Genomic DNA, 18,140 nt, shown 5'->3' on the forward strand with positions numbered 1-18,140 from the left:
TCGCCGTGTTTGGAGGAGGAGGAATGCTGCCTATGACCCCAAGAACACCATCCCCAACGTCAAACATGGAGGTGGAAACATTATGCTTTGGGGGTGTTTTTCTGCTAAGGGGACAGGACAACTGCACTGCATCAAAGGGACGATGGACAGGGCCGTGTACCGTCAGGGCCAGGGCATTGAAAATGGGTCGTGGATGGGTATTGCAGCATGACAATGACCCAAAACATACGGCCAAGGCAACAAAGGAGTGGCTCAAGAAGAAGCACATTAAGGTCCTGGAGTGGCCTAGCCTCGTCAGTGAACGTCAGCCTCGAAACCTTAATGACTTGGAGAGGATCTGCAAAGAGGAGTGGGACAAAATCCCTCCTGAGATGTGTGCAAACCTGGTGGCCAACTACAAAAAACGTCTGACCTCTGTGATTGCCAACAAGGGTTTTGCCACCAAGTACTAAGTCATGTTTTGCAAAGGTGTCAAATACTTATTTGACTCATTAAAATGCAAATCAATTTATAACTTTTTTGAAATGTGTTTTTCTGGATTGTTGTTGGTGTTGTTATTCTGTCTCTCACTGTTCAAATAAACCTACCACTAAAATTATAGACTGATAATTTCTTTGTCAGTGGGCAAACGTACAAAATGAGCAGGGGATCAAATATTTTTTCCCCCCACTGTAACTTGCCCAATCGTTACTAACTGCAGTCCTGTCTCCATTATGCTTGCCTTGTTTACTGTTGGTTACTAGGTCACCAATACTAAAGTCAGCCACTCTAACAACTTGATGGAAACACACCTAATTTGCATTTGGGAATTTTTTTTTTTTTTTTGTGAACTTTGAAATTATTCACTTCACGTTAGGATGGAAACCCGGCTTATGTCAAGTCAAGTCACCTTTATTATTATGTCTCCCTTATTTGACACACTCAGTTCAGTTCATGGAGTCTCTCCTAACGAGCTAATAATCTAAATCAGGTGTGTCATATAAGAGAGACATGCAAAATGTGCAGAGCAGTGGATCCCCAGGAACAGAGTTAAGAACCACTGCACTAAATGGATTCAGTAATGAATCATGTTGTGATGTTGCAGATATTTAATTAGATTCTACATGCATTATTAAATTGTAAATAAATGCTGAAGAAAAGGCTATTTGTAAATGTATATTGTATCAGTCGTCAAAAACATACACAATACTGACTCATCTGTGTGTTTTCATTCCTCCAGGCCAGTGGATGCAGTGTTTCTTCTTCTTCTTCTTCTTCTGGATCTGATGATGTTCACAGGTGACCACAATCATCGGGTGAGGTCAGGTGAAGTGTGTTTGTAGCAGGTGAGATGGGTAACCTACAGGACGTGTGATACAGTTAAACCGAGGGTCTGTGTGGGCTGTTGGAAAAGTATCTTGATTATCTCAAATGTTTCTTGACAGAAGCAAAATTAAACAAAGAGCAAACCAGTCAGTGACTTTTAAAAGCCTCCATGCTAAAGTTAAACAACAACCTTTCATATGCCAAGTTCTTAGAAATGCACTTTTTGTTGTCATGTGGTTTTGAAACGTTCTTATACAATCTTTAAGAGAATGTGCAACTGCTCAAGTGCAACAACAATCTTAACTGAGACAAATTTGCCCAGTTTTAATGGCTCCTTTCTTTCAAATCGCTGTTTGTGTATGCTTTGTCTTATGCATCTTTACGTAGTTGCAGCACATGACTTTGAGTCTGCAATTTTTTTTTTTTTGAAAATTAATAAGCAGTGAAGCAGTTTTGAAATTCATTTTTTTTTTTTTTTAAAGATTATGCCAACTTTTTTCTTTTCTTTATGATCTCAGGACAGTCACTTCACCCTGATGTTTTTGACTTCATCCATATGTTATTTTAGATCAAAGCATCTGTTCAGTGGCTAAAGGACGTTCTTCTTGAAGAACAGACTCCCTGCGTTCTTCATGAGTTCTTTACACACTATCTCAGAGCTCGCAGAGCCTGACGAATCTCTGGAGCTCGCGTCTGGAGCTCAGAGCATCCATCGGACCAGCAAAGACTGGGGTTTAACCCTCAAAGAGCACGGGGCACCTACTAGACACCGTGATAGACGGACAACTAAACGGACAAGCAAGTCACCGTCTCATAAGGTGCTAGAGTTTCCAACTAACCACGTTAGCATTCATATAGAAACACACTTAACCCAACGGGTCAACAGCATTCACCTCTCAGGGTTAAACTGCTAAGCTAATGTATAGACTGTACAGAAATATCTAGGGGAAGCTTCCCAGGTAAAAAAAAAAAAAAAAAAAGAAAGGTTATCCAATGTTTCTAAAACATTAAAATGTCCAGTTTTCTTGTTGTGATTTAAACACCATTTAAAGGTTACAAAAAACATTTCAAAAACAAATATTATTCTAATTTTTTTTTTTTTTAAACAAATTTACATGCATTTTACATCTAAATGCAAAAATAATGCAAAAAAAATAAGTTTAAACAAAAATGTAAATTAGAAATCAAAACATGTTTCAAAGGTTTTTTTTTTTTTCTCTGCTCTTGTGATTATTATGCCCTGGTTTGGGCATCACGGTTTAATCTGTGTTTCAGCAGGTGAATCTGCCGCGGTGGCTGGTGAATCTGATGCGAGACATCGAGGAGGCCACGACACATGAGCTGACCATTGAATGAAGATCCCTCAGACAGCAAGTTTTAACAGCCAACACATCTTCACCTCTCTTGACACCTGAGGCCATCATTTGTATTTATTATAATTTTTTTTTTTTTTTTTTTTAATATGTATTTGTTCTGAAGTTTAATTCTCCATCTCCAGTGCAGTGTTTTTGTTCTTCTTGCACAATCTATGGCTGAACTTGTGTGGGTGGGATGTAAATGATTTGCTTGTGGCGTGGAGGCACTGATGGACCTACAGCAATCCTGAAGAACATCAGATGTGTTTGTTTGAGCAGACAAACAAAGTTTGAACTCATAAGATGTGCTCACCATTAAAGCTTGATTCAATTATTAATGCTACTAGAATCACAAATCTGTGGTGTCTGATGTCTTCAAACTGACTTGAACTATTGGTTGACCTCATGCAAGAGATCGTAGTGTCCAAAGCTGGACTAATACTACACCAGGAACTCTTAATTACAGCGCAGGCACCTCATGACAAACATGTTATGATGGCTGAAGACCTCAGATTAACCCGTCCTGTTATTCAATGACCACATGACCTTGTTTTTGTGACCCAACTCAGTGTGGTCAAAAACACATTGAGATATGCTGGCATATCTCCTGTTGTGTGACAGGAAAATGTGTTTATATGCTACGTTATTGTTGTTCATGCTCAGAAATGAGACTACAAAAGCTGTCAATGGGATGGTAACTTTTCACTTTTCAAAAGATACACCTTACTTAGTACCTTATTTACCCCTAAAGGTGCGTATTACACTAGTCAACATTTGAAGTGGATCAAAACCTTTCATCAAAGTTGTCCTAAAACCAAAATGTGTTGTCTTCGTACAACTTTGATTTTTTTGTTTTTTTTAATCCACTTCAAATGTTGAGCACTGCAGTTACATTTTAATATGCAATTATGCATATTAGTACATTTTAAAGAGGTGCTGTCCCAGTGACCGCTTTTGTATGTTTTTTCTTTCTTTCTGAGAGTACAGATGATAAACAGCAGCATCATGAACCTGTTACTGGTGAAACGGGTCACAGATGTTGCGTCGTCCCATATTGCACACTTCGTCCTAGAGTAAATATTGACGTCTGCGCAACCAGAGCAAACCTGTGCACTGAAAACAGCATAATTAATACAGGCGAGCGGCGGGTCAATGATTAACTCCTCTGAGGTCATCATGTCACGGTATAAAAGCTTGGCAGACACGCACAGAGAGCAGATCTGACACACCGCAGCAGATATTGGCTCCAGCGCATCTCTTTCTGCTATGAGAAGGCCATGTGTGTTTGTGTTGTTGGTGAGCGTCCTCGTCTGTCCGGCGGATCTGTCTCCGGTGATCGGGCCTGAGCCCATCCGCTGCGCTCCATGCTCTCAGGAGCAGCTGGACTCCTGTGCCACCGTGTCCTCGGACTGTCCCGAGGTGCTGCGAGAGCCGGGCTGCGGATGCTGCATGTCCTGCGCGCTGAGGAAAGGAGAGTCCTGCGGCGTTTATACAGCTCACTGCGGCGCTGGCCTGCGCTGCGTCCCGAGACCCGGTGACCCACGGCCGCTGCACTCGCTGACCCGCGGACACGCCGTCTGCACTGAGGACCACCAGACACAAGATGCCTCTCTCACCAGTGAGAACAACAATATTCTGATTTTAACACGATTGAGACAATACTCTGATTAAGAATCTATCATGTAAACTGAGATTTTTGATTACCGTAATCTGGCTAAAGTCATACTCGAAGTAACCACAAATCGAGTTAAGACGTGGAGTATTCCTATTTCAGTCGCACTATTGAAGTGCAGTATAGACATGTACACACACTATTACCGTCGTGTAGGACTTCTCACCGCGTTTTGCGACAGGATACACACGTGGCAGTGGTCAACTGTTTGACGGCAAACAAAAGAGCATGGCTTCAACAACGGCGTCGTCTGTTTGCACGTATGTGACCCTGCAGCACAAAAGCAGTCATAAGCAGCACAGGTTTATTTGTAGCAATAGCCAACAATACATTGTATGGGTCAAAATTATACATTTTTCTTTTATGCCAAAAATCATTAGGATATTAAGTAAAGATTATGTTCAATCAAGATATTTTGTAAATTTCCTATCGCAAAGTTATCAAAACTTAATTTTTGATGAGTAATATGCATTGCTAAGAACTTCATTTGAACAACTTTAAAGGTGATTTTCTCAATATTTAGATTTTTTTGCACCCTCAGATTCCAGATTTTCAAATAGTTGTATCTCAGACAAATATTGTCCAACAAACCATACATCAATGGAAAGATTATTTATTTAGCTTTCAAATTATTCAAATCTCTAGTGTTGTGGTCCAGGGTCACAAATATATATTTTTGTGTTCCCATTTGCTCAAATAGCAAAAGAAAAACACTAGTGTTTTCACGACTTTCAAAGTTAAATTTTGAGAGAGACTGATAACAGCAGTCAGAAGAGAAAACGATGTTCAATTTACCGTCCCTCCCATAGACTCTGCATTAGAAACACCCTTGCATTAGCGTTAACTAGTTTTTTTTGTTTGTTTTTTTTATACAAATGTGATATAATACAAAGTATAAAGTTATAGTAAATGTACATACATTTAAAAAAAAAAAAAATTTATTTAAAAAATTGAGGATTTAAGATGCTGATGACTGTTAAAACAAAAAAAGGGGTCATTGGTCACAGGACTCATGTGTTGTTTGCAGATGAGCCGGACATCACGTCTGACCATGGCTCCTTGCAATATCTGCTGGGACTCAACCGGCCGCTGGACCCGCAGGACGCGGCGGAGGCTCAGGAGAGCATCAAGGCCAAAGTCAACGCCATCCGGAAGAAACTGATCCAACAGGTACTGAAACCTGCAGATCCACTAATGCTTCAGGAAAGAGCCTCACATTCTCTGACTAAAGCTGTTGAGTTTCTACTCTGTTAAAGCAGTTTGCTTTGTATTTTTAAAAGGAACAGTTCAACCACAATTTATCCCCTACACAACAAAAATTAGGCCTAAATTTAAGATTTATGTATTTGAATTGTATGTAATTAAATTACATACAATACAAAATAAAATATTACATACAAAATAAAATATGTTCCTCCATTTGAATCACACATTTTTAACATACACTAATAAACTTAAATGTTACATATTTGTCACAGGGTTATTACAGTTAACAAACTACAACTTATATATATATATATATATATATTTATATATTTTTTTTTTTTCTCTCTTTAAATAAAATGTTAACTGAAATGACATGTTTAAACTTAGGGCAACATTTCTCAGTAATTTAAGTTGATGTACTAAAATAAACTGAAACGGAAATAAAAATTAATAGAAAATATATAGACATTTAAAAAAAAAAAAGACAAAAACACACAACAATATTACTTTAAATTTAACATTAATTTATTTTTAAACATTATTTAAAAAAATAAAATCTAATTCAAAATATGTTTAAAAATATATCTCTATAGTTATATAATAACATAACACTGTTTTATTGTCAGTCATACAAAAAAAAAAGAGATGGCAAAGTTTTTTTAAATTATTTTTACCATATCATATTTTTAAAATTAATTAATTCATTTACTATTTTAAGAATCAACATAAATGTTCATTGTGAAGTCAAGAAGCTAAAATGTATGAGATGGAAACAAACTGGATTTATTGAGGATAAATACATACAAATGTATTTACGAAAATTCAGTTTATTAGTACTATTATAGAAATCAGTGCTGAATAAATAAATCTGTGTCCAAATGGATGGATGGATATGTAATTCAGATACACAGATCTTAAGTTTTGGTCTGATATTTTTTAAGTATATGTGCCATTTGTGTTCCGTCAGTTGTTGTTCCCAGGTGTGTATGTTTGGTTGACCCATGGTGTGTTTCTGATTTAGGGTCCGTGTCACTCTGAGCTGCACGCATCTCTGGACGTAATCACTGAATCGCAGCAGACGTTAGGAGAGAAGTTCACCAGCTTTTACCTGCCCAACTGTGACAAGCACGGATTCTACAAGGCCAAACAGGTGCGTGTCTGTCCCGACCGACCCATACCCGACCCGACCTGAAACAGCACACTAACTAACTCTTCTCTGTCTGTCAGTGTGAGACGTCTCTGGTGGGCCAGCCTCCACGCTGCTGGTGTGTGTCGTCCTGGAACGGGAAGAGGATCGCTGATGATCTGGCGTCTGATTCCCAGTGTCATCAGGAGCTCACGCACTGAACCCAAGCTGCTGCTCACTTCACTTATGTACCGTATTTATTCTTATGTATATGTCTCTTATTTGGTTAATATTTATGAACTGTTTTGTGACAAAATTCTACCAGAATGAATGAAACAAACACTAGAAAACATGCTGTTTTTCAAACTCCACCTCAGCGAGATCCAGATCTGGGTCTTCAAAAACTCAAAGATGAATCTTTACGCTCCACGATGACGTTCGTTGAAGAGTATGATATATTATGATGAGTCTCTGATTCTGCCTCGATCTTTGTTTGCTGTGGTTTTTCCTGACCACTTTAATTCAGTATAACCTTTTTTTGCACAGCAAATGTCCAAGGTGAACCTGCTGATATTATTCTGTGTAAACGGCTTGATTTGTTTGTTTTCTGTAAGCTCAGTTTTAATTGCTATATTATTTGACTATATGTATATATGCTGTATGTATTTAAACCCGATGTCTACCTCACTTTAGACATGACGTCTTTATGGACTCCCTGAATGCATTTAACATATTTAAGAGTGCTGCTCTATTTATTCTGAAACTATTTTATTGGATATAAATGTAATGTATATAATGAGTGTATTTCAATAAAGTGTGAGAGATTGTACGCATTGCACAGGATTTATTTATTTATATGTAGATTAAGCTGTTGAACAATTTTCATTCTGAAATTCATATTAGATGATCTATGTAGATATGCAGTGTTCATAACACGAACATGGACTATTGTACCACTGCAATTGTCATCAAAAGTTCTTGTCAGTACCATCAGATATTAATGAAAATACTGATGAAATCACTCTTCTCACCCGCTGTTAGTTCAGCAATCACAGTCGTTTCATAGTTTTCAATCATCATTTTTTGAACATAAGTCATTGTGCAGAATACCTCATAAGACAGAAAACACAAAGATCGCTGGATGAGGTGATATTACCTACAATCCTGGTGTGATCTTTAGTTATCTTGACCTCCCGAGGTAGAAACAGAAAAGCAAATGGAGAATAATTAGTGTAGCTGCTGCTTATATCATTTCAAGATAAACATAGTCGTGTGCATGCAGTGAGTTAATAAAACTAAAGATGACAGTAAATTTTGGTCATTGTGATGAACTCGCAGAGTTATGTTGTTATGACGCATATGCTCTGGTCTGGTTACGTTAGCTGGAAAAGCTCTCGAGCTGTAACAGCTGCTCAATGTGACCTCAGGTTTCTGGATGTTTTGATCTGCTGAAGTATGCATTAACAAGGCTTCTGTTAGCTAATCCTGAAGTTAATTTGGTCGGTATGCTAACCCTCACTCTCTCTCCACTCTGTTCCTCATAGTCACTCGTTATCATTATTACTCATTTCTGAAAGACGAAGAAGATGAAGAGGCATAATAGGTCAGTTTCTTTCTCATTATTTTTGCTGAGAAATGAATAGCAATAAAGGCAGATATTTGCCCAGCCTCTTTCGATCTCTCTCTCTCTCTCTCACACACACACACACACACACACACACTCACACACACACACACACACACACACACACACACACAGCAGTATAAGAGGCAGGCGTCTGCCGCTCATCTGCAGAAGGAGAGACTCCAGCAGACGAAGCATTGCCAGTCTGACAGAAAGAACGCAGAGGTCAGTGACTGGAACTTTATTCTGATGATTTTACACAACTGGTCTGTTCATACTTCTTTTGCTTTTGTAATAGACAAAGAAATAAAAGATTACATATCTAAAATACCTTACAAAGTAACAGCTAAAACATGCTTAATTCTATTCATTTCAGAGTAATTTGTTATTCAGTTCATGCTTCATGACTGTAATAAATAGAAAAGAAATGCATTATAATAGACCCTATTAAGTCAAGTCCAAATTTGCCTATACTTAAAGAAATCTTCACAAGTCTTTACCTTTGTGTGTTGTGGAAGTTTGGAGAACAGCATCAGCCTCTGCTTTTATCTTACGCTCAAATACTGAGAACAATGAAGTACCTAAATGAACTTTAATGAACAGAGTAGGCAACATGTTTTCAGTTATATTAAAATTAAATTCAACGTACAGTCAAAACTGCATGCATATATATTAAATGTTTGCACTACTCATCTAAATTAGCTGCAGTCGTATTATGTAGAAGCCTCAATAGGCTGAAGTGTTACTAGACAAACTGTCACATCGCATGATCCTCAGAAATGAGAAGAAATGTGGCTGTTAGTTTTTGTAGGAGTCTTGGACAGGCTTCAGACGGATGTAACATTATCCGATTGGGTATTTTCCACTGAGACCTCGCAGATTCTTCATCTAGCTCTCGACTACTGTTCTGAGTTGCTTTTTCCAATGCTTTGTCTTGGTTTGGAAGTCTGTTTGCATTCTAGTATTGTTGAATTTAACAAAAAGTGGCATTGCAAAACTTCTGAAAGTCTTGTGTTGTTTGGTAGAATCACAGTTTATTTTCCATCAGTGTTCTGTCAAATTCAACTAATGCAAACAAAGTCTGAAACGTCAATGTTTATGGTGAATTTTGTAAATGATTTGGTTCATATTCTTATAGTAGTCTTATAAGCCCAAACCTCCTTCATGTGCTGCAAATTAATGATTGTCCATAATGATTGTGTTACTAAAGCTTTCGAGACTCAAACTTTTCATGTCTGAGCAATATTCAAATAGTTCATGTACTATTCCTATAAACTAAGAAGCTTTTGATTTACTGCCCCAGGACAGAGAAATACATTACAGAAAATTTGACCTAACTTATTTTCTTTGACCCAAAATGGTAACAGAACACTTTCCTCACTCCTTCTGTTTTCTTGACATTGTGTAAGAACACACACTGCTGCCAAAGCAGTTTATATAATGGAAAATACTAAAGCAGCCAGTCCTGAACATTTTCACCAAACCACAGGAATAATGCAGCTCAGTGTTTGTAACATTGTGACTGAATCATCAATCATGCTAGTCCTGCGCTATTTAAAGCATCAGTTCTGCTCGTGTTAAACTACATCACCTTCTCCCTTTCTCATTTCTCTCAAAGGCTTCAGTGAACCTATGCTTTTTAAATGTATTTCTAAGTAAAGCTGCATTAAAGATGTTAAATCATTACTGACGTATCACTTATAAGTGAAGCAGCATTCAGCACTGAAACATTGCATATTACTTATGAACAATGAATCATTTGAATGACTCCAATCCATACTGTACGTACGCTGAAGGAGTCACTCAGTTTCTTATAGAGAAACCCAACCTTTCATGGTTGAGGGGCATAGAAGGGAAAAACTGGGCCACTAATGAGATGGAAAGCAAACTCACCTGACCCTGAGCTGTGAGGTAGAGTGTAGCATGACAGGTAAACAAACCACAGAATGTAGTCTGCAAAACTGTCTGGCACCAAAATCTACCCTCAAACTCAAATTAGTTAAAATAAACATTCTGTCATCATTTGAGCTTTGTTTGTCAGCCACACACATCATTTGAGCTTTGTTCTTTTGTGAAACACAAAAGAAGATGTTGTGCAAAGAAGTCTCTGTGTGTAAAACTAAAAATAACACCTTCCACCGCAGCTGTCAGATCTAATTTGTGCCTGAGCATATTCAAACTTACACTACTGCTAACAACGCTAAACACTGTTGCTTCTCATATCTGACAGACTGAATATTAAACAGCAACACTTATTTATAAAGCACATTTAAAAACAACATAAACTGATCCAAAGTAGACAATGTGGAACAGATAGATGTAAATGATTAGAAAATCTGAGCACTCTAGCCTACTCAACCCTGAATTTAAGCCAGTGGAGGAACACTAATATAAGGAAAGTATGGTCCCTGTTTTAAGACATTGTCAAAAGCCTTGTGGCTGCATTTTGAAGAACTCGTAAGCAAGATGATGTAGATTGGATTACAGTAATAGATGCCTAATGCATGGATGACTAATTCCAAATATTTGCTTGACAGAATATGCTTTTTAGTTTTGCAATCAAGTCATGTCAAAGATCACTCCAAGGTTTTTGTCAATTTAGAGTGGAACTAACTGGACTTTTAGGACAGGGAAAGAAGGGATGGGGCAACCTAAAATCAAACATTTGTTTTATCTTCATTAAGCTGACAAAAAATTGTTCACCATCCAACTCTTAATATCATTAATGCACTTGAACAGGCCTTACTGGAAGGTAAAACTGGGAATCGTTAGCATAACTGTGATAATCAATATTACATTCCCGAAGAATGTAGCCAAAAAGGAAGTATATAAAGGGGGAATAATAAAGGTCCCAAAACGGATCCCTGGGCCACGCTACACAATAAAGGATGATGAGGAAAAAATTGTCAAATTTACAAAAAATGTCCTGTTCTCAAGGTAAGAAGCAAACCCTGTGCAGTGCCCTAGATACCTAGCATATGACGTTAGTGAAGAATATAACGGTCAATGGTATCAAATGCCACGCTCAGATCCAACAAAACTAAAGCAGCACATGAGCCTGAATCCAGAGCAAGCAAAATATAATGTGTGATTATATATGGATCTAAACCAGACTGAAATAACCAAAATGTTAAAATAATTCAAAAAGGCAAAAATATTTTAAAAAATATTACTTTGTGCTTTTTTTTTTAGCAGAGTTTTCACAACTGCATGTTTAAATCTAGCTGGCACAAAACCTTTGGCTAGAGAACTTTCTTTACTACAGCTGTCACCATAGCACTAATAGTAGAATAAACATCTTTAATATCCAACAATAACAATATCTAACTTGGAGCCAGAACACTTAGATTGCAATAGCTAACTGGATTAAAGAGAGAGGTTGGAAATGAGACAGACAGCTAACAGGAGGAGATAGATGTTAAACATCTAATTCAGAATAGCACAAGACAAACACAAAAGCCTCGGAACTGGAGGATTAAGGGAGAGAAAGGGTGAGAGCACAACTGGATAGTGGTCAAATACATGGCTCAATAACCTCCAAATCTGAAATAAAAAACAAAAAAACAAAACAAAACACAAGATCTATTGTATGACCACAGTTGGACTGATGTTAAAATCCCTAAGAATCAATTGGCTGTTAGCACGAGTCACCATTTTTGAAGCTTGACAAAAGTGTTGTCATTGCATGGTAAACATAGCATGAATATTGTTCAAAACACTTAATTTTTGGAATTAAATGTATAATGATGAATCAATTGTAATTATTGTTGCTGTCCAACCCTGTTAAATCTAAGACAGATGTACAGCACCATAAGTACAGTCTATATGACTCTGTTGTTTTGTCTCAGGGTTCATGGGTCAGATCTCCTCTCTGCTGCTATGAGTCCTCATGCCTGGATCTTTTGCGCCCTTCTCTGCATCCTCACTTGTGAACGGAGCAAGAGTGCATACAAAGGGCCCGTCCTGAGCCGAAAGCGGAGACTGGTAGAGGACGTAGCCGATGGGGCCCCAAGAAAGTGCTCTTATACATTCTTGGTCCCAGAGCAGAAGATCACGGGGCCGATCTGTGCCAGCCAGGGCCCTTCTCTGCCAGATAAAGAGCGTGTGACGCAGTCAAATATAGCTGACGTCCGGGAGCTCTTGACCAAGCAGAGACGTGAAATGGACACACTCCGGATGATCGTGGACGTGGATGGAAACATGGTTAACGAAATGAAACTTTTACGCAAAGAGTCGCGCAACATGAACTCCCGCGTTACCCAGCTGTACATGCAGCTGCTGCATGAAATCATTCGCAAGCGTGATAATTCGCTGGAGCTGGCACAGCTGGAGGGACGGATCCTCAACAGCACGGCCGAGGCGCTGCGGCTGTCTGCCCTCTACAGGGAGCTGGAGGTGCGCTTCTCTGCGCTGGCCGTGCTGGTCAATAACCAGTCGCTGCTGATCGCGGCTTTGGAGGAGCGATGCCTGCAGGTGTACGGGAATCACAGACGAGAGCCGCTGCCTCCGCCACTCGTGCAGGTCGTGCCTGAGAACATCCCGGTGTATGTGCCTCGCTTCTCGAATGAGATCCAGAGGAGTCAAGGCTGGCCCGTTCCAGATGACAGGAGTTCCAGGACAGCTCCGGCACCCACAGGAAGTTCCCCTCAGGGGAACGTCAGTCTGGAGGGTAATGAATCCATTACACAGCAAAACACACAGCATCTGTGTTTGCCAACCAGCACTCTTGTCATTTCCATTAGTGTCACTACACTTCAACAAAATGTATCAGCATTTTCAACACTCAAAACTCACATGCACACCAAACACATCACATTTAAAGAATAAGTCACATTCGAGCAATAGAATCATCCTGAAATACCAGAGGCTGCTGTATCAGGACTGCATTTCTAGGACCCTAGTTTTTTGCAACCTGATCTCACAGAATTCCGTGTAATGTTCACGGACTTAATTAACCCCGAATCTGTGGTGGCATCACGGAATCGCCGACAATTCCGTGATGGGCTCACAGAAGGCATCAGCCGTGGTCCATGCACGGATTCACTGGTTCAACACCAGGGCTGCATCGGACCACGTAAAAAGAGTGACTCCGATGCAGTTATATTTTGTATATAAATTTATACTTTCACTGGAGTACCTGACCCCACCCCTACCCTAAACCTACCCAGTTCTGAACAATAATGATGACGATAAATTCCCCAGTATCGCGTCGGCATATTGATGCTAAGGGTTTCCGTGCGTGGAGCACGGCTGATGCCTGTCACTGACTTACATTGGTATCACTTCTGTGAGCCCATCACGGAATTTTTTCTGTGAGCCCATCACGGAATTTTCGGCGATTCCGTGATGCCACCACTGATTCGGAGGTTAATTAAGTCCATGAACATTACACCGAATTCTGTGAGATCATGTTGGACAGTGCCACCTAGTCAATTCTACTCCATCAGACCTGATTCTAACCTGAAATAAACAGGTGCAAAAACTAGACCCATTAGTATTATATTTTAAATAGTCTTTTCATCTTGTTTTTTGTTGTTGTTGTTGTTTGTTTGTTTTTATGAAAGAGCGGCACAGCCATATGTTACTTGAATGTGCAAGGATTTTGGTGTTTGTCGCTTCCAGTTATTTAAGCTGTACAAAACTCTGTTAAGATGCTTGATATTGCAAACTGGCATTAGTTATCAAATAATCTCATTTATAATTGCAATCATAAATACACTGGTCAGCAGTGCAAACCATTTATACTGTTTCAAGAAGGTTACCATCAGTTATATTTAGGGTCAAGGGTTTGTTAGAAGAATATATCAATGAATGTAAACAGATATAATTTGTAATGTAAAACATTAAATCATGCCTTAAATGCATGCATGCATGATATTGCTTGATGTTAGTAACTTTCCACAAGCTTACTTTTCTGAGACATGCAAAATAATCAGACAATAAAAAGTAATTGTGAACTTATGTACCTTAAAGAGTAGAGCATTGTGCTTGCAATGCCAAGTTCATCAGTTCAATACCCAGGGAAAGCAAGAACTAATAAAATGTATACTTTGAATGCATTGGATAAAAACATCTGCCACATGCATGAATGTAAATCAAAAGCATATCAGAAATGTACAATATGTAATGTACAATAGCCTAATAAGACCCAATATAACATTTAAACCATAGGCCTGTGCAGTATATTACTCAGTCAAGAAAACTAAGCTAGTTCTCTCTCTTGTTAGCAGCTAACCTTCTACACATTAACAGGTATCTGGTAATCTAATATGTCAGTATTGAAGAGCTTTATTGATGCTCGTTCCTCATCAGTGGTGTGCGTTCACTCATTTGTGTGTGCTGGTGTCTTGAGGTCCCTTTCGGGACTGTCTTCAGGCGATGCAGGCTGGACACTCCACCAGCGGGACGTATCTCCTCAAGCCAGACGGGACAGAGACACCTGTACAGGCCTGGTGTGAGCATGATGTGGACAGAGGCGGCTGGACGCTTATCCAGAGGAGGAAAGATGGATCCATCAACTTCTTCAGAAACTGGGACAGCTACAAGGTAGCGATGTTTGACTCACAATGAATCACTCTTTTGAACCAGTTGTTTTGAATGATTCAGTACCAGATGACTTTGTCATCAAAAACGACAATATTCCAATAAAAATGAGACAAAAACACATGTCGGAACAACAGTGCAATCTTTGGCGAATATTAAAAAGCAATAGAGTGCTCCAGTGGTGACGCATTTTTGTAAGCAAACCCATAGGTTTGCATCACTGGTTCCCTTGACAAAAATCCAGAAGGATTTTTCCTTTGGCTTTTGGATTATTGCAGAAAATATGCCCTGTGACCCAAAAAGGTTTATGATTGTTATGTGTTTTGTTCGCTATCCGGGCTCATTGGAAATGCATGCTTCTACCTACGTTTCTGCAAAACTCAAAATACTTACCTATACGTACAAATCACTGCAGTTTCCAGTCGAAATTAACACTAGAGGCAGTAAAACTCTGACAACTTTTATTCCTTTTCACACAAAGTATAATTTACAGGGCCAGACTTTTGATTAAGAAAGCCTAATTTTCACTCAATTCCATGCACACTAGTATGTTATGACCTCACAACAATCTTAACATGCTGCGAGATTTGAAAACAGGTACTTTTGAACATTAGCGTTGCATATCTAGCTTCACATGTATGGGTTTTCTAACGCAGTAGGTTTGCTTTGTAGTGTTGCACTTGTGAGATGAAGCACTCCGGAACAAATCCTGTGAAACTAAGGTTCAACAAAACAGCTCAAACCCGCATAGAAGCAAATTAAAATAGCACTGCTGCACCAGCGAATTCCTGTACTAATGTAACAAAAACATGGCCACGGTCACATATTGATTGCGTGTTTTAGCGCCACTTGTGGGATATTTGGCATGATGGTGTTCAATGTCCCGACAAAATCTGTGGACACTTTTCAAGACAAATAAAAGCTTAAAAAACACACACAAGCAGGTATCACTGATGTATTTTATGTCGTAGAATAAAACATGGAAATATCTTGATCTTGTGTTCAACACGGAGCTCATTTCAGACATTTAACCAAAAACCCATTCCAAAAACCCACTGGCTTCAGGACGATGGAACTGGAGGTGCTAAAATGCAACTGGTTTCCAGGTTTTGCCTACAAAAATACCTCATCCCTGCTCACCCCACTCTATACAGACAAATGATTATATGAGTTGGACCGTGTCTCTATGAGCTGCGATTTGCACATTTTCTTCAGCAAACGGACCTTCATGAGCCTCTGTCAGAGAATCAGACTCAGAGGAACACTAGTAATGAAGGTGGAGATGATGTAACTCCCAAACAGCTGGCTCTGGTTCTCAGGATCTGCGCCTCGCGTCCGTTTGTTTTGATTGCGCTCGTGCCTGTGTCAGTGTTTCTTTCATTCTGAGCCTCGCACACACACACACACACACACGTTCATTTTTGTGAATTGTGGGGACATTCCATAGGCGTAATGGTTTTTATAATGTACAAACTGTATTTTCTATCACCCTACACCTAAACCTACCCCTTACAGGAGACTTTCTGCATTTTTACTTTCTCAGAAAAACTCATTCTGTATGATTTATAAGCCTTTTGAAATATGGGGACATGGGGAAATATCCTCATAAATCACCTTCTCCTTGTAATACCTGTCATACCCATGCCATTATACAAATTTGTGTCCTCATATGTCACAAAAACACACACACATGCACACAGAGTGAAGCCTCCTAAACCTCAACATCACACACTTTCCAGCGAAGCCAAAGCATGTGATGAGTTGCTGCTGCAGGTGTGTTTGCACTGTAACTAAACGCACACATGCTTATTGCTGTAGTTTAATAATAACAATCGGCTGCAGTATGTGCTGAAATCAGCAGTGATGTCTTTAAAATCTCTCATCAGCCCAAAGCCCTGTTGTTCAAAGAAGCCTGAGGTTACTTTGCATTTCCAGTATTTCAAAGGTAAAATGCGGTGGTAATGATAACAGCGTCCAGTGACTGCCATAAAACGCTGCGTTCTGCTCTCTTTTTCTTGTCCTCCAGAAAGGCTTTGGTGACGTGGATGGTGAGCACTGGCTGGGTCTGGAAAACATCTATAACCTGGGCAAGCAGGAAGACTACAAGCTGCTGGTGGAGCTGGAGGACTGGATGGGGAAGAAGGTTTACGCGGCCTACAGCAGCTTCCACCTGGAGCCCGAGAGCCAGTCGTACCGTCTTCGTCTGGGAACCTACCAGGGCAACGCCGGAGATTCACTGACCAGCCACAACGGCAAACAGTTCACCACGCTGGACCACGACAACGACGCCTTCTCAGGTGATCCTTCACCCCACGTGATATTGTTTGTGGCGTGTCATTATAAACCCTGGGTCATTTAAACTGAGTTACATATGGTACATCATTCAGAATGACATGTTTACAAGGACAACAACAATACGCTGCAAAATAAGTCTTGTTTTCCAGTGCAAATATCTAAACATTCCTAAGTCAAGATGCACTACATTGCCAAAAGTATTGGGACACCCCCTTCTAATGAACAGGTTTGACTACTTTAGTCATTTCCATGAATTTCTAGTTTTGGAAGTGTCTAAAATGACCCAGTCATTGGTGTTTGGTCATGAGTTTTTGGCTCAAGGTCTGCATTTAAAGTCACACCAGATGTTTCTGCAGACCAGTCAAGTTCTTCCACACTGACTCAATTAATCATTGCTTTTTGAACCTTGCCTTATACACAGAGGCATTGTCATGTTAGAATAGAAAAGAGTCCTGTCCAAACTGTTGCTTTAAAATTAGAAGCACACAATTCCCTAGAATATCATTATATTCTTAAACATTAAGATTTGTACTCATGGAAATTACTAAAGCAGTTCAACCTGTTCATTAGAAGGGGGTGCCAATACTTTTGGCAATATAGTGTACATTAATTGTGAGGCAGAATGACTAAGACACTGATTTTTGATTGTCTTTCAGGTAACTGTGCTCATTTCCACAAGGGTGGCTGGTGGTACAGCGCCTGCGGTCAGGCCAATCTGAACGGCATATGGTACTCCGGCGGAGTCTATCGCAGCCGCTTTCAGGACGGCATATTCTGGGCTGATTATGGAGGGGGGTTTTACTCCATGAAGTCTGTGCGTATGATGATCAGACCCATTGACTGAAGCCGGACTGACTGACTTCAGCTTCTTCATGGTCCAGTGGGAAACACAGTTTGTATGAGTAATGTTTGGAGTTTGCTTGATTTACAAATGATGTGACAGAGAAATGAAAAGTGTACAGTTAAAGATGAAAGTATATCATCACCATTTTGTAATTAAAATTTATATCAGTT

The 18,140-nt window shown here is 39.4% G+C and overlaps 2 protein-coding genes across 6 annotated transcripts; both read left to right on the top strand.

Moving 5' to 3' along the window:
* Positions 1-996: 996 nt before the first annotated feature.
* Positions 997-7,493, top strand: igfbp1b (insulin-like growth factor binding protein 1b). 5 transcript variants are annotated; one of them, XM_058764534.1, is made up of 7 exons: positions 997-1,028; positions 1,220-1,325; positions 1,874-2,123; positions 2,581-4,278; positions 5,360-5,502; positions 6,560-6,688; positions 6,766-7,493. In XM_058764534.1, exons 4-7 carry the CDS (start codon positions 3,927-3,929, stop codon positions 6,883-6,885), a joined length of 744 nt encoding a protein of 247 aa, XP_058620517.1. In that variant the 5' UTR covers positions 997-1,028; positions 1,220-1,325; positions 1,874-2,123; positions 2,581-3,926; the 3' UTR covers positions 6,886-7,493. The 5 variants fall into 5 exon arrangements, with proteins under 5 accessions (XP_058620517.1, XP_058620512.1, XP_058620525.1 ...); XM_058764529.1 differs by having other exon boundaries at positions 1,005-1,118; XM_058764542.1 differs by having other exon boundaries at positions 1,005-1,118; positions 2,584-4,278.
* Positions 7,494-8,474: 981 nt separating this feature from the next.
* On the top strand, positions 8,475-18,140 carry angptl1b (angiopoietin-like 1b). The gene is made up of 5 exons (XM_058746858.1): positions 8,475-8,513; positions 12,137-12,957; positions 14,641-14,834; positions 16,858-17,128; positions 17,783-18,140. The coding sequence occupies exons 2-5, from the start codon at positions 12,168-12,170 to the stop codon at positions 17,968-17,970; spliced, it is 1,443 nt and encodes a 480-aa protein (XP_058602841.1). The 5' UTR covers positions 8,475-8,513; positions 12,137-12,167; the 3' UTR covers positions 17,971-18,140.

Source organism: Onychostoma macrolepis, chromosome 02, assembly GCF_012432095.1.
Source record: "Onychostoma macrolepis isolate SWU-2019 chromosome 02, ASM1243209v1, whole genome shotgun sequence".
Classification (NCBI taxonomy): Eukaryota; Metazoa; Chordata; class Actinopteri; order Cypriniformes; family Cyprinidae; genus Onychostoma; species Onychostoma macrolepis.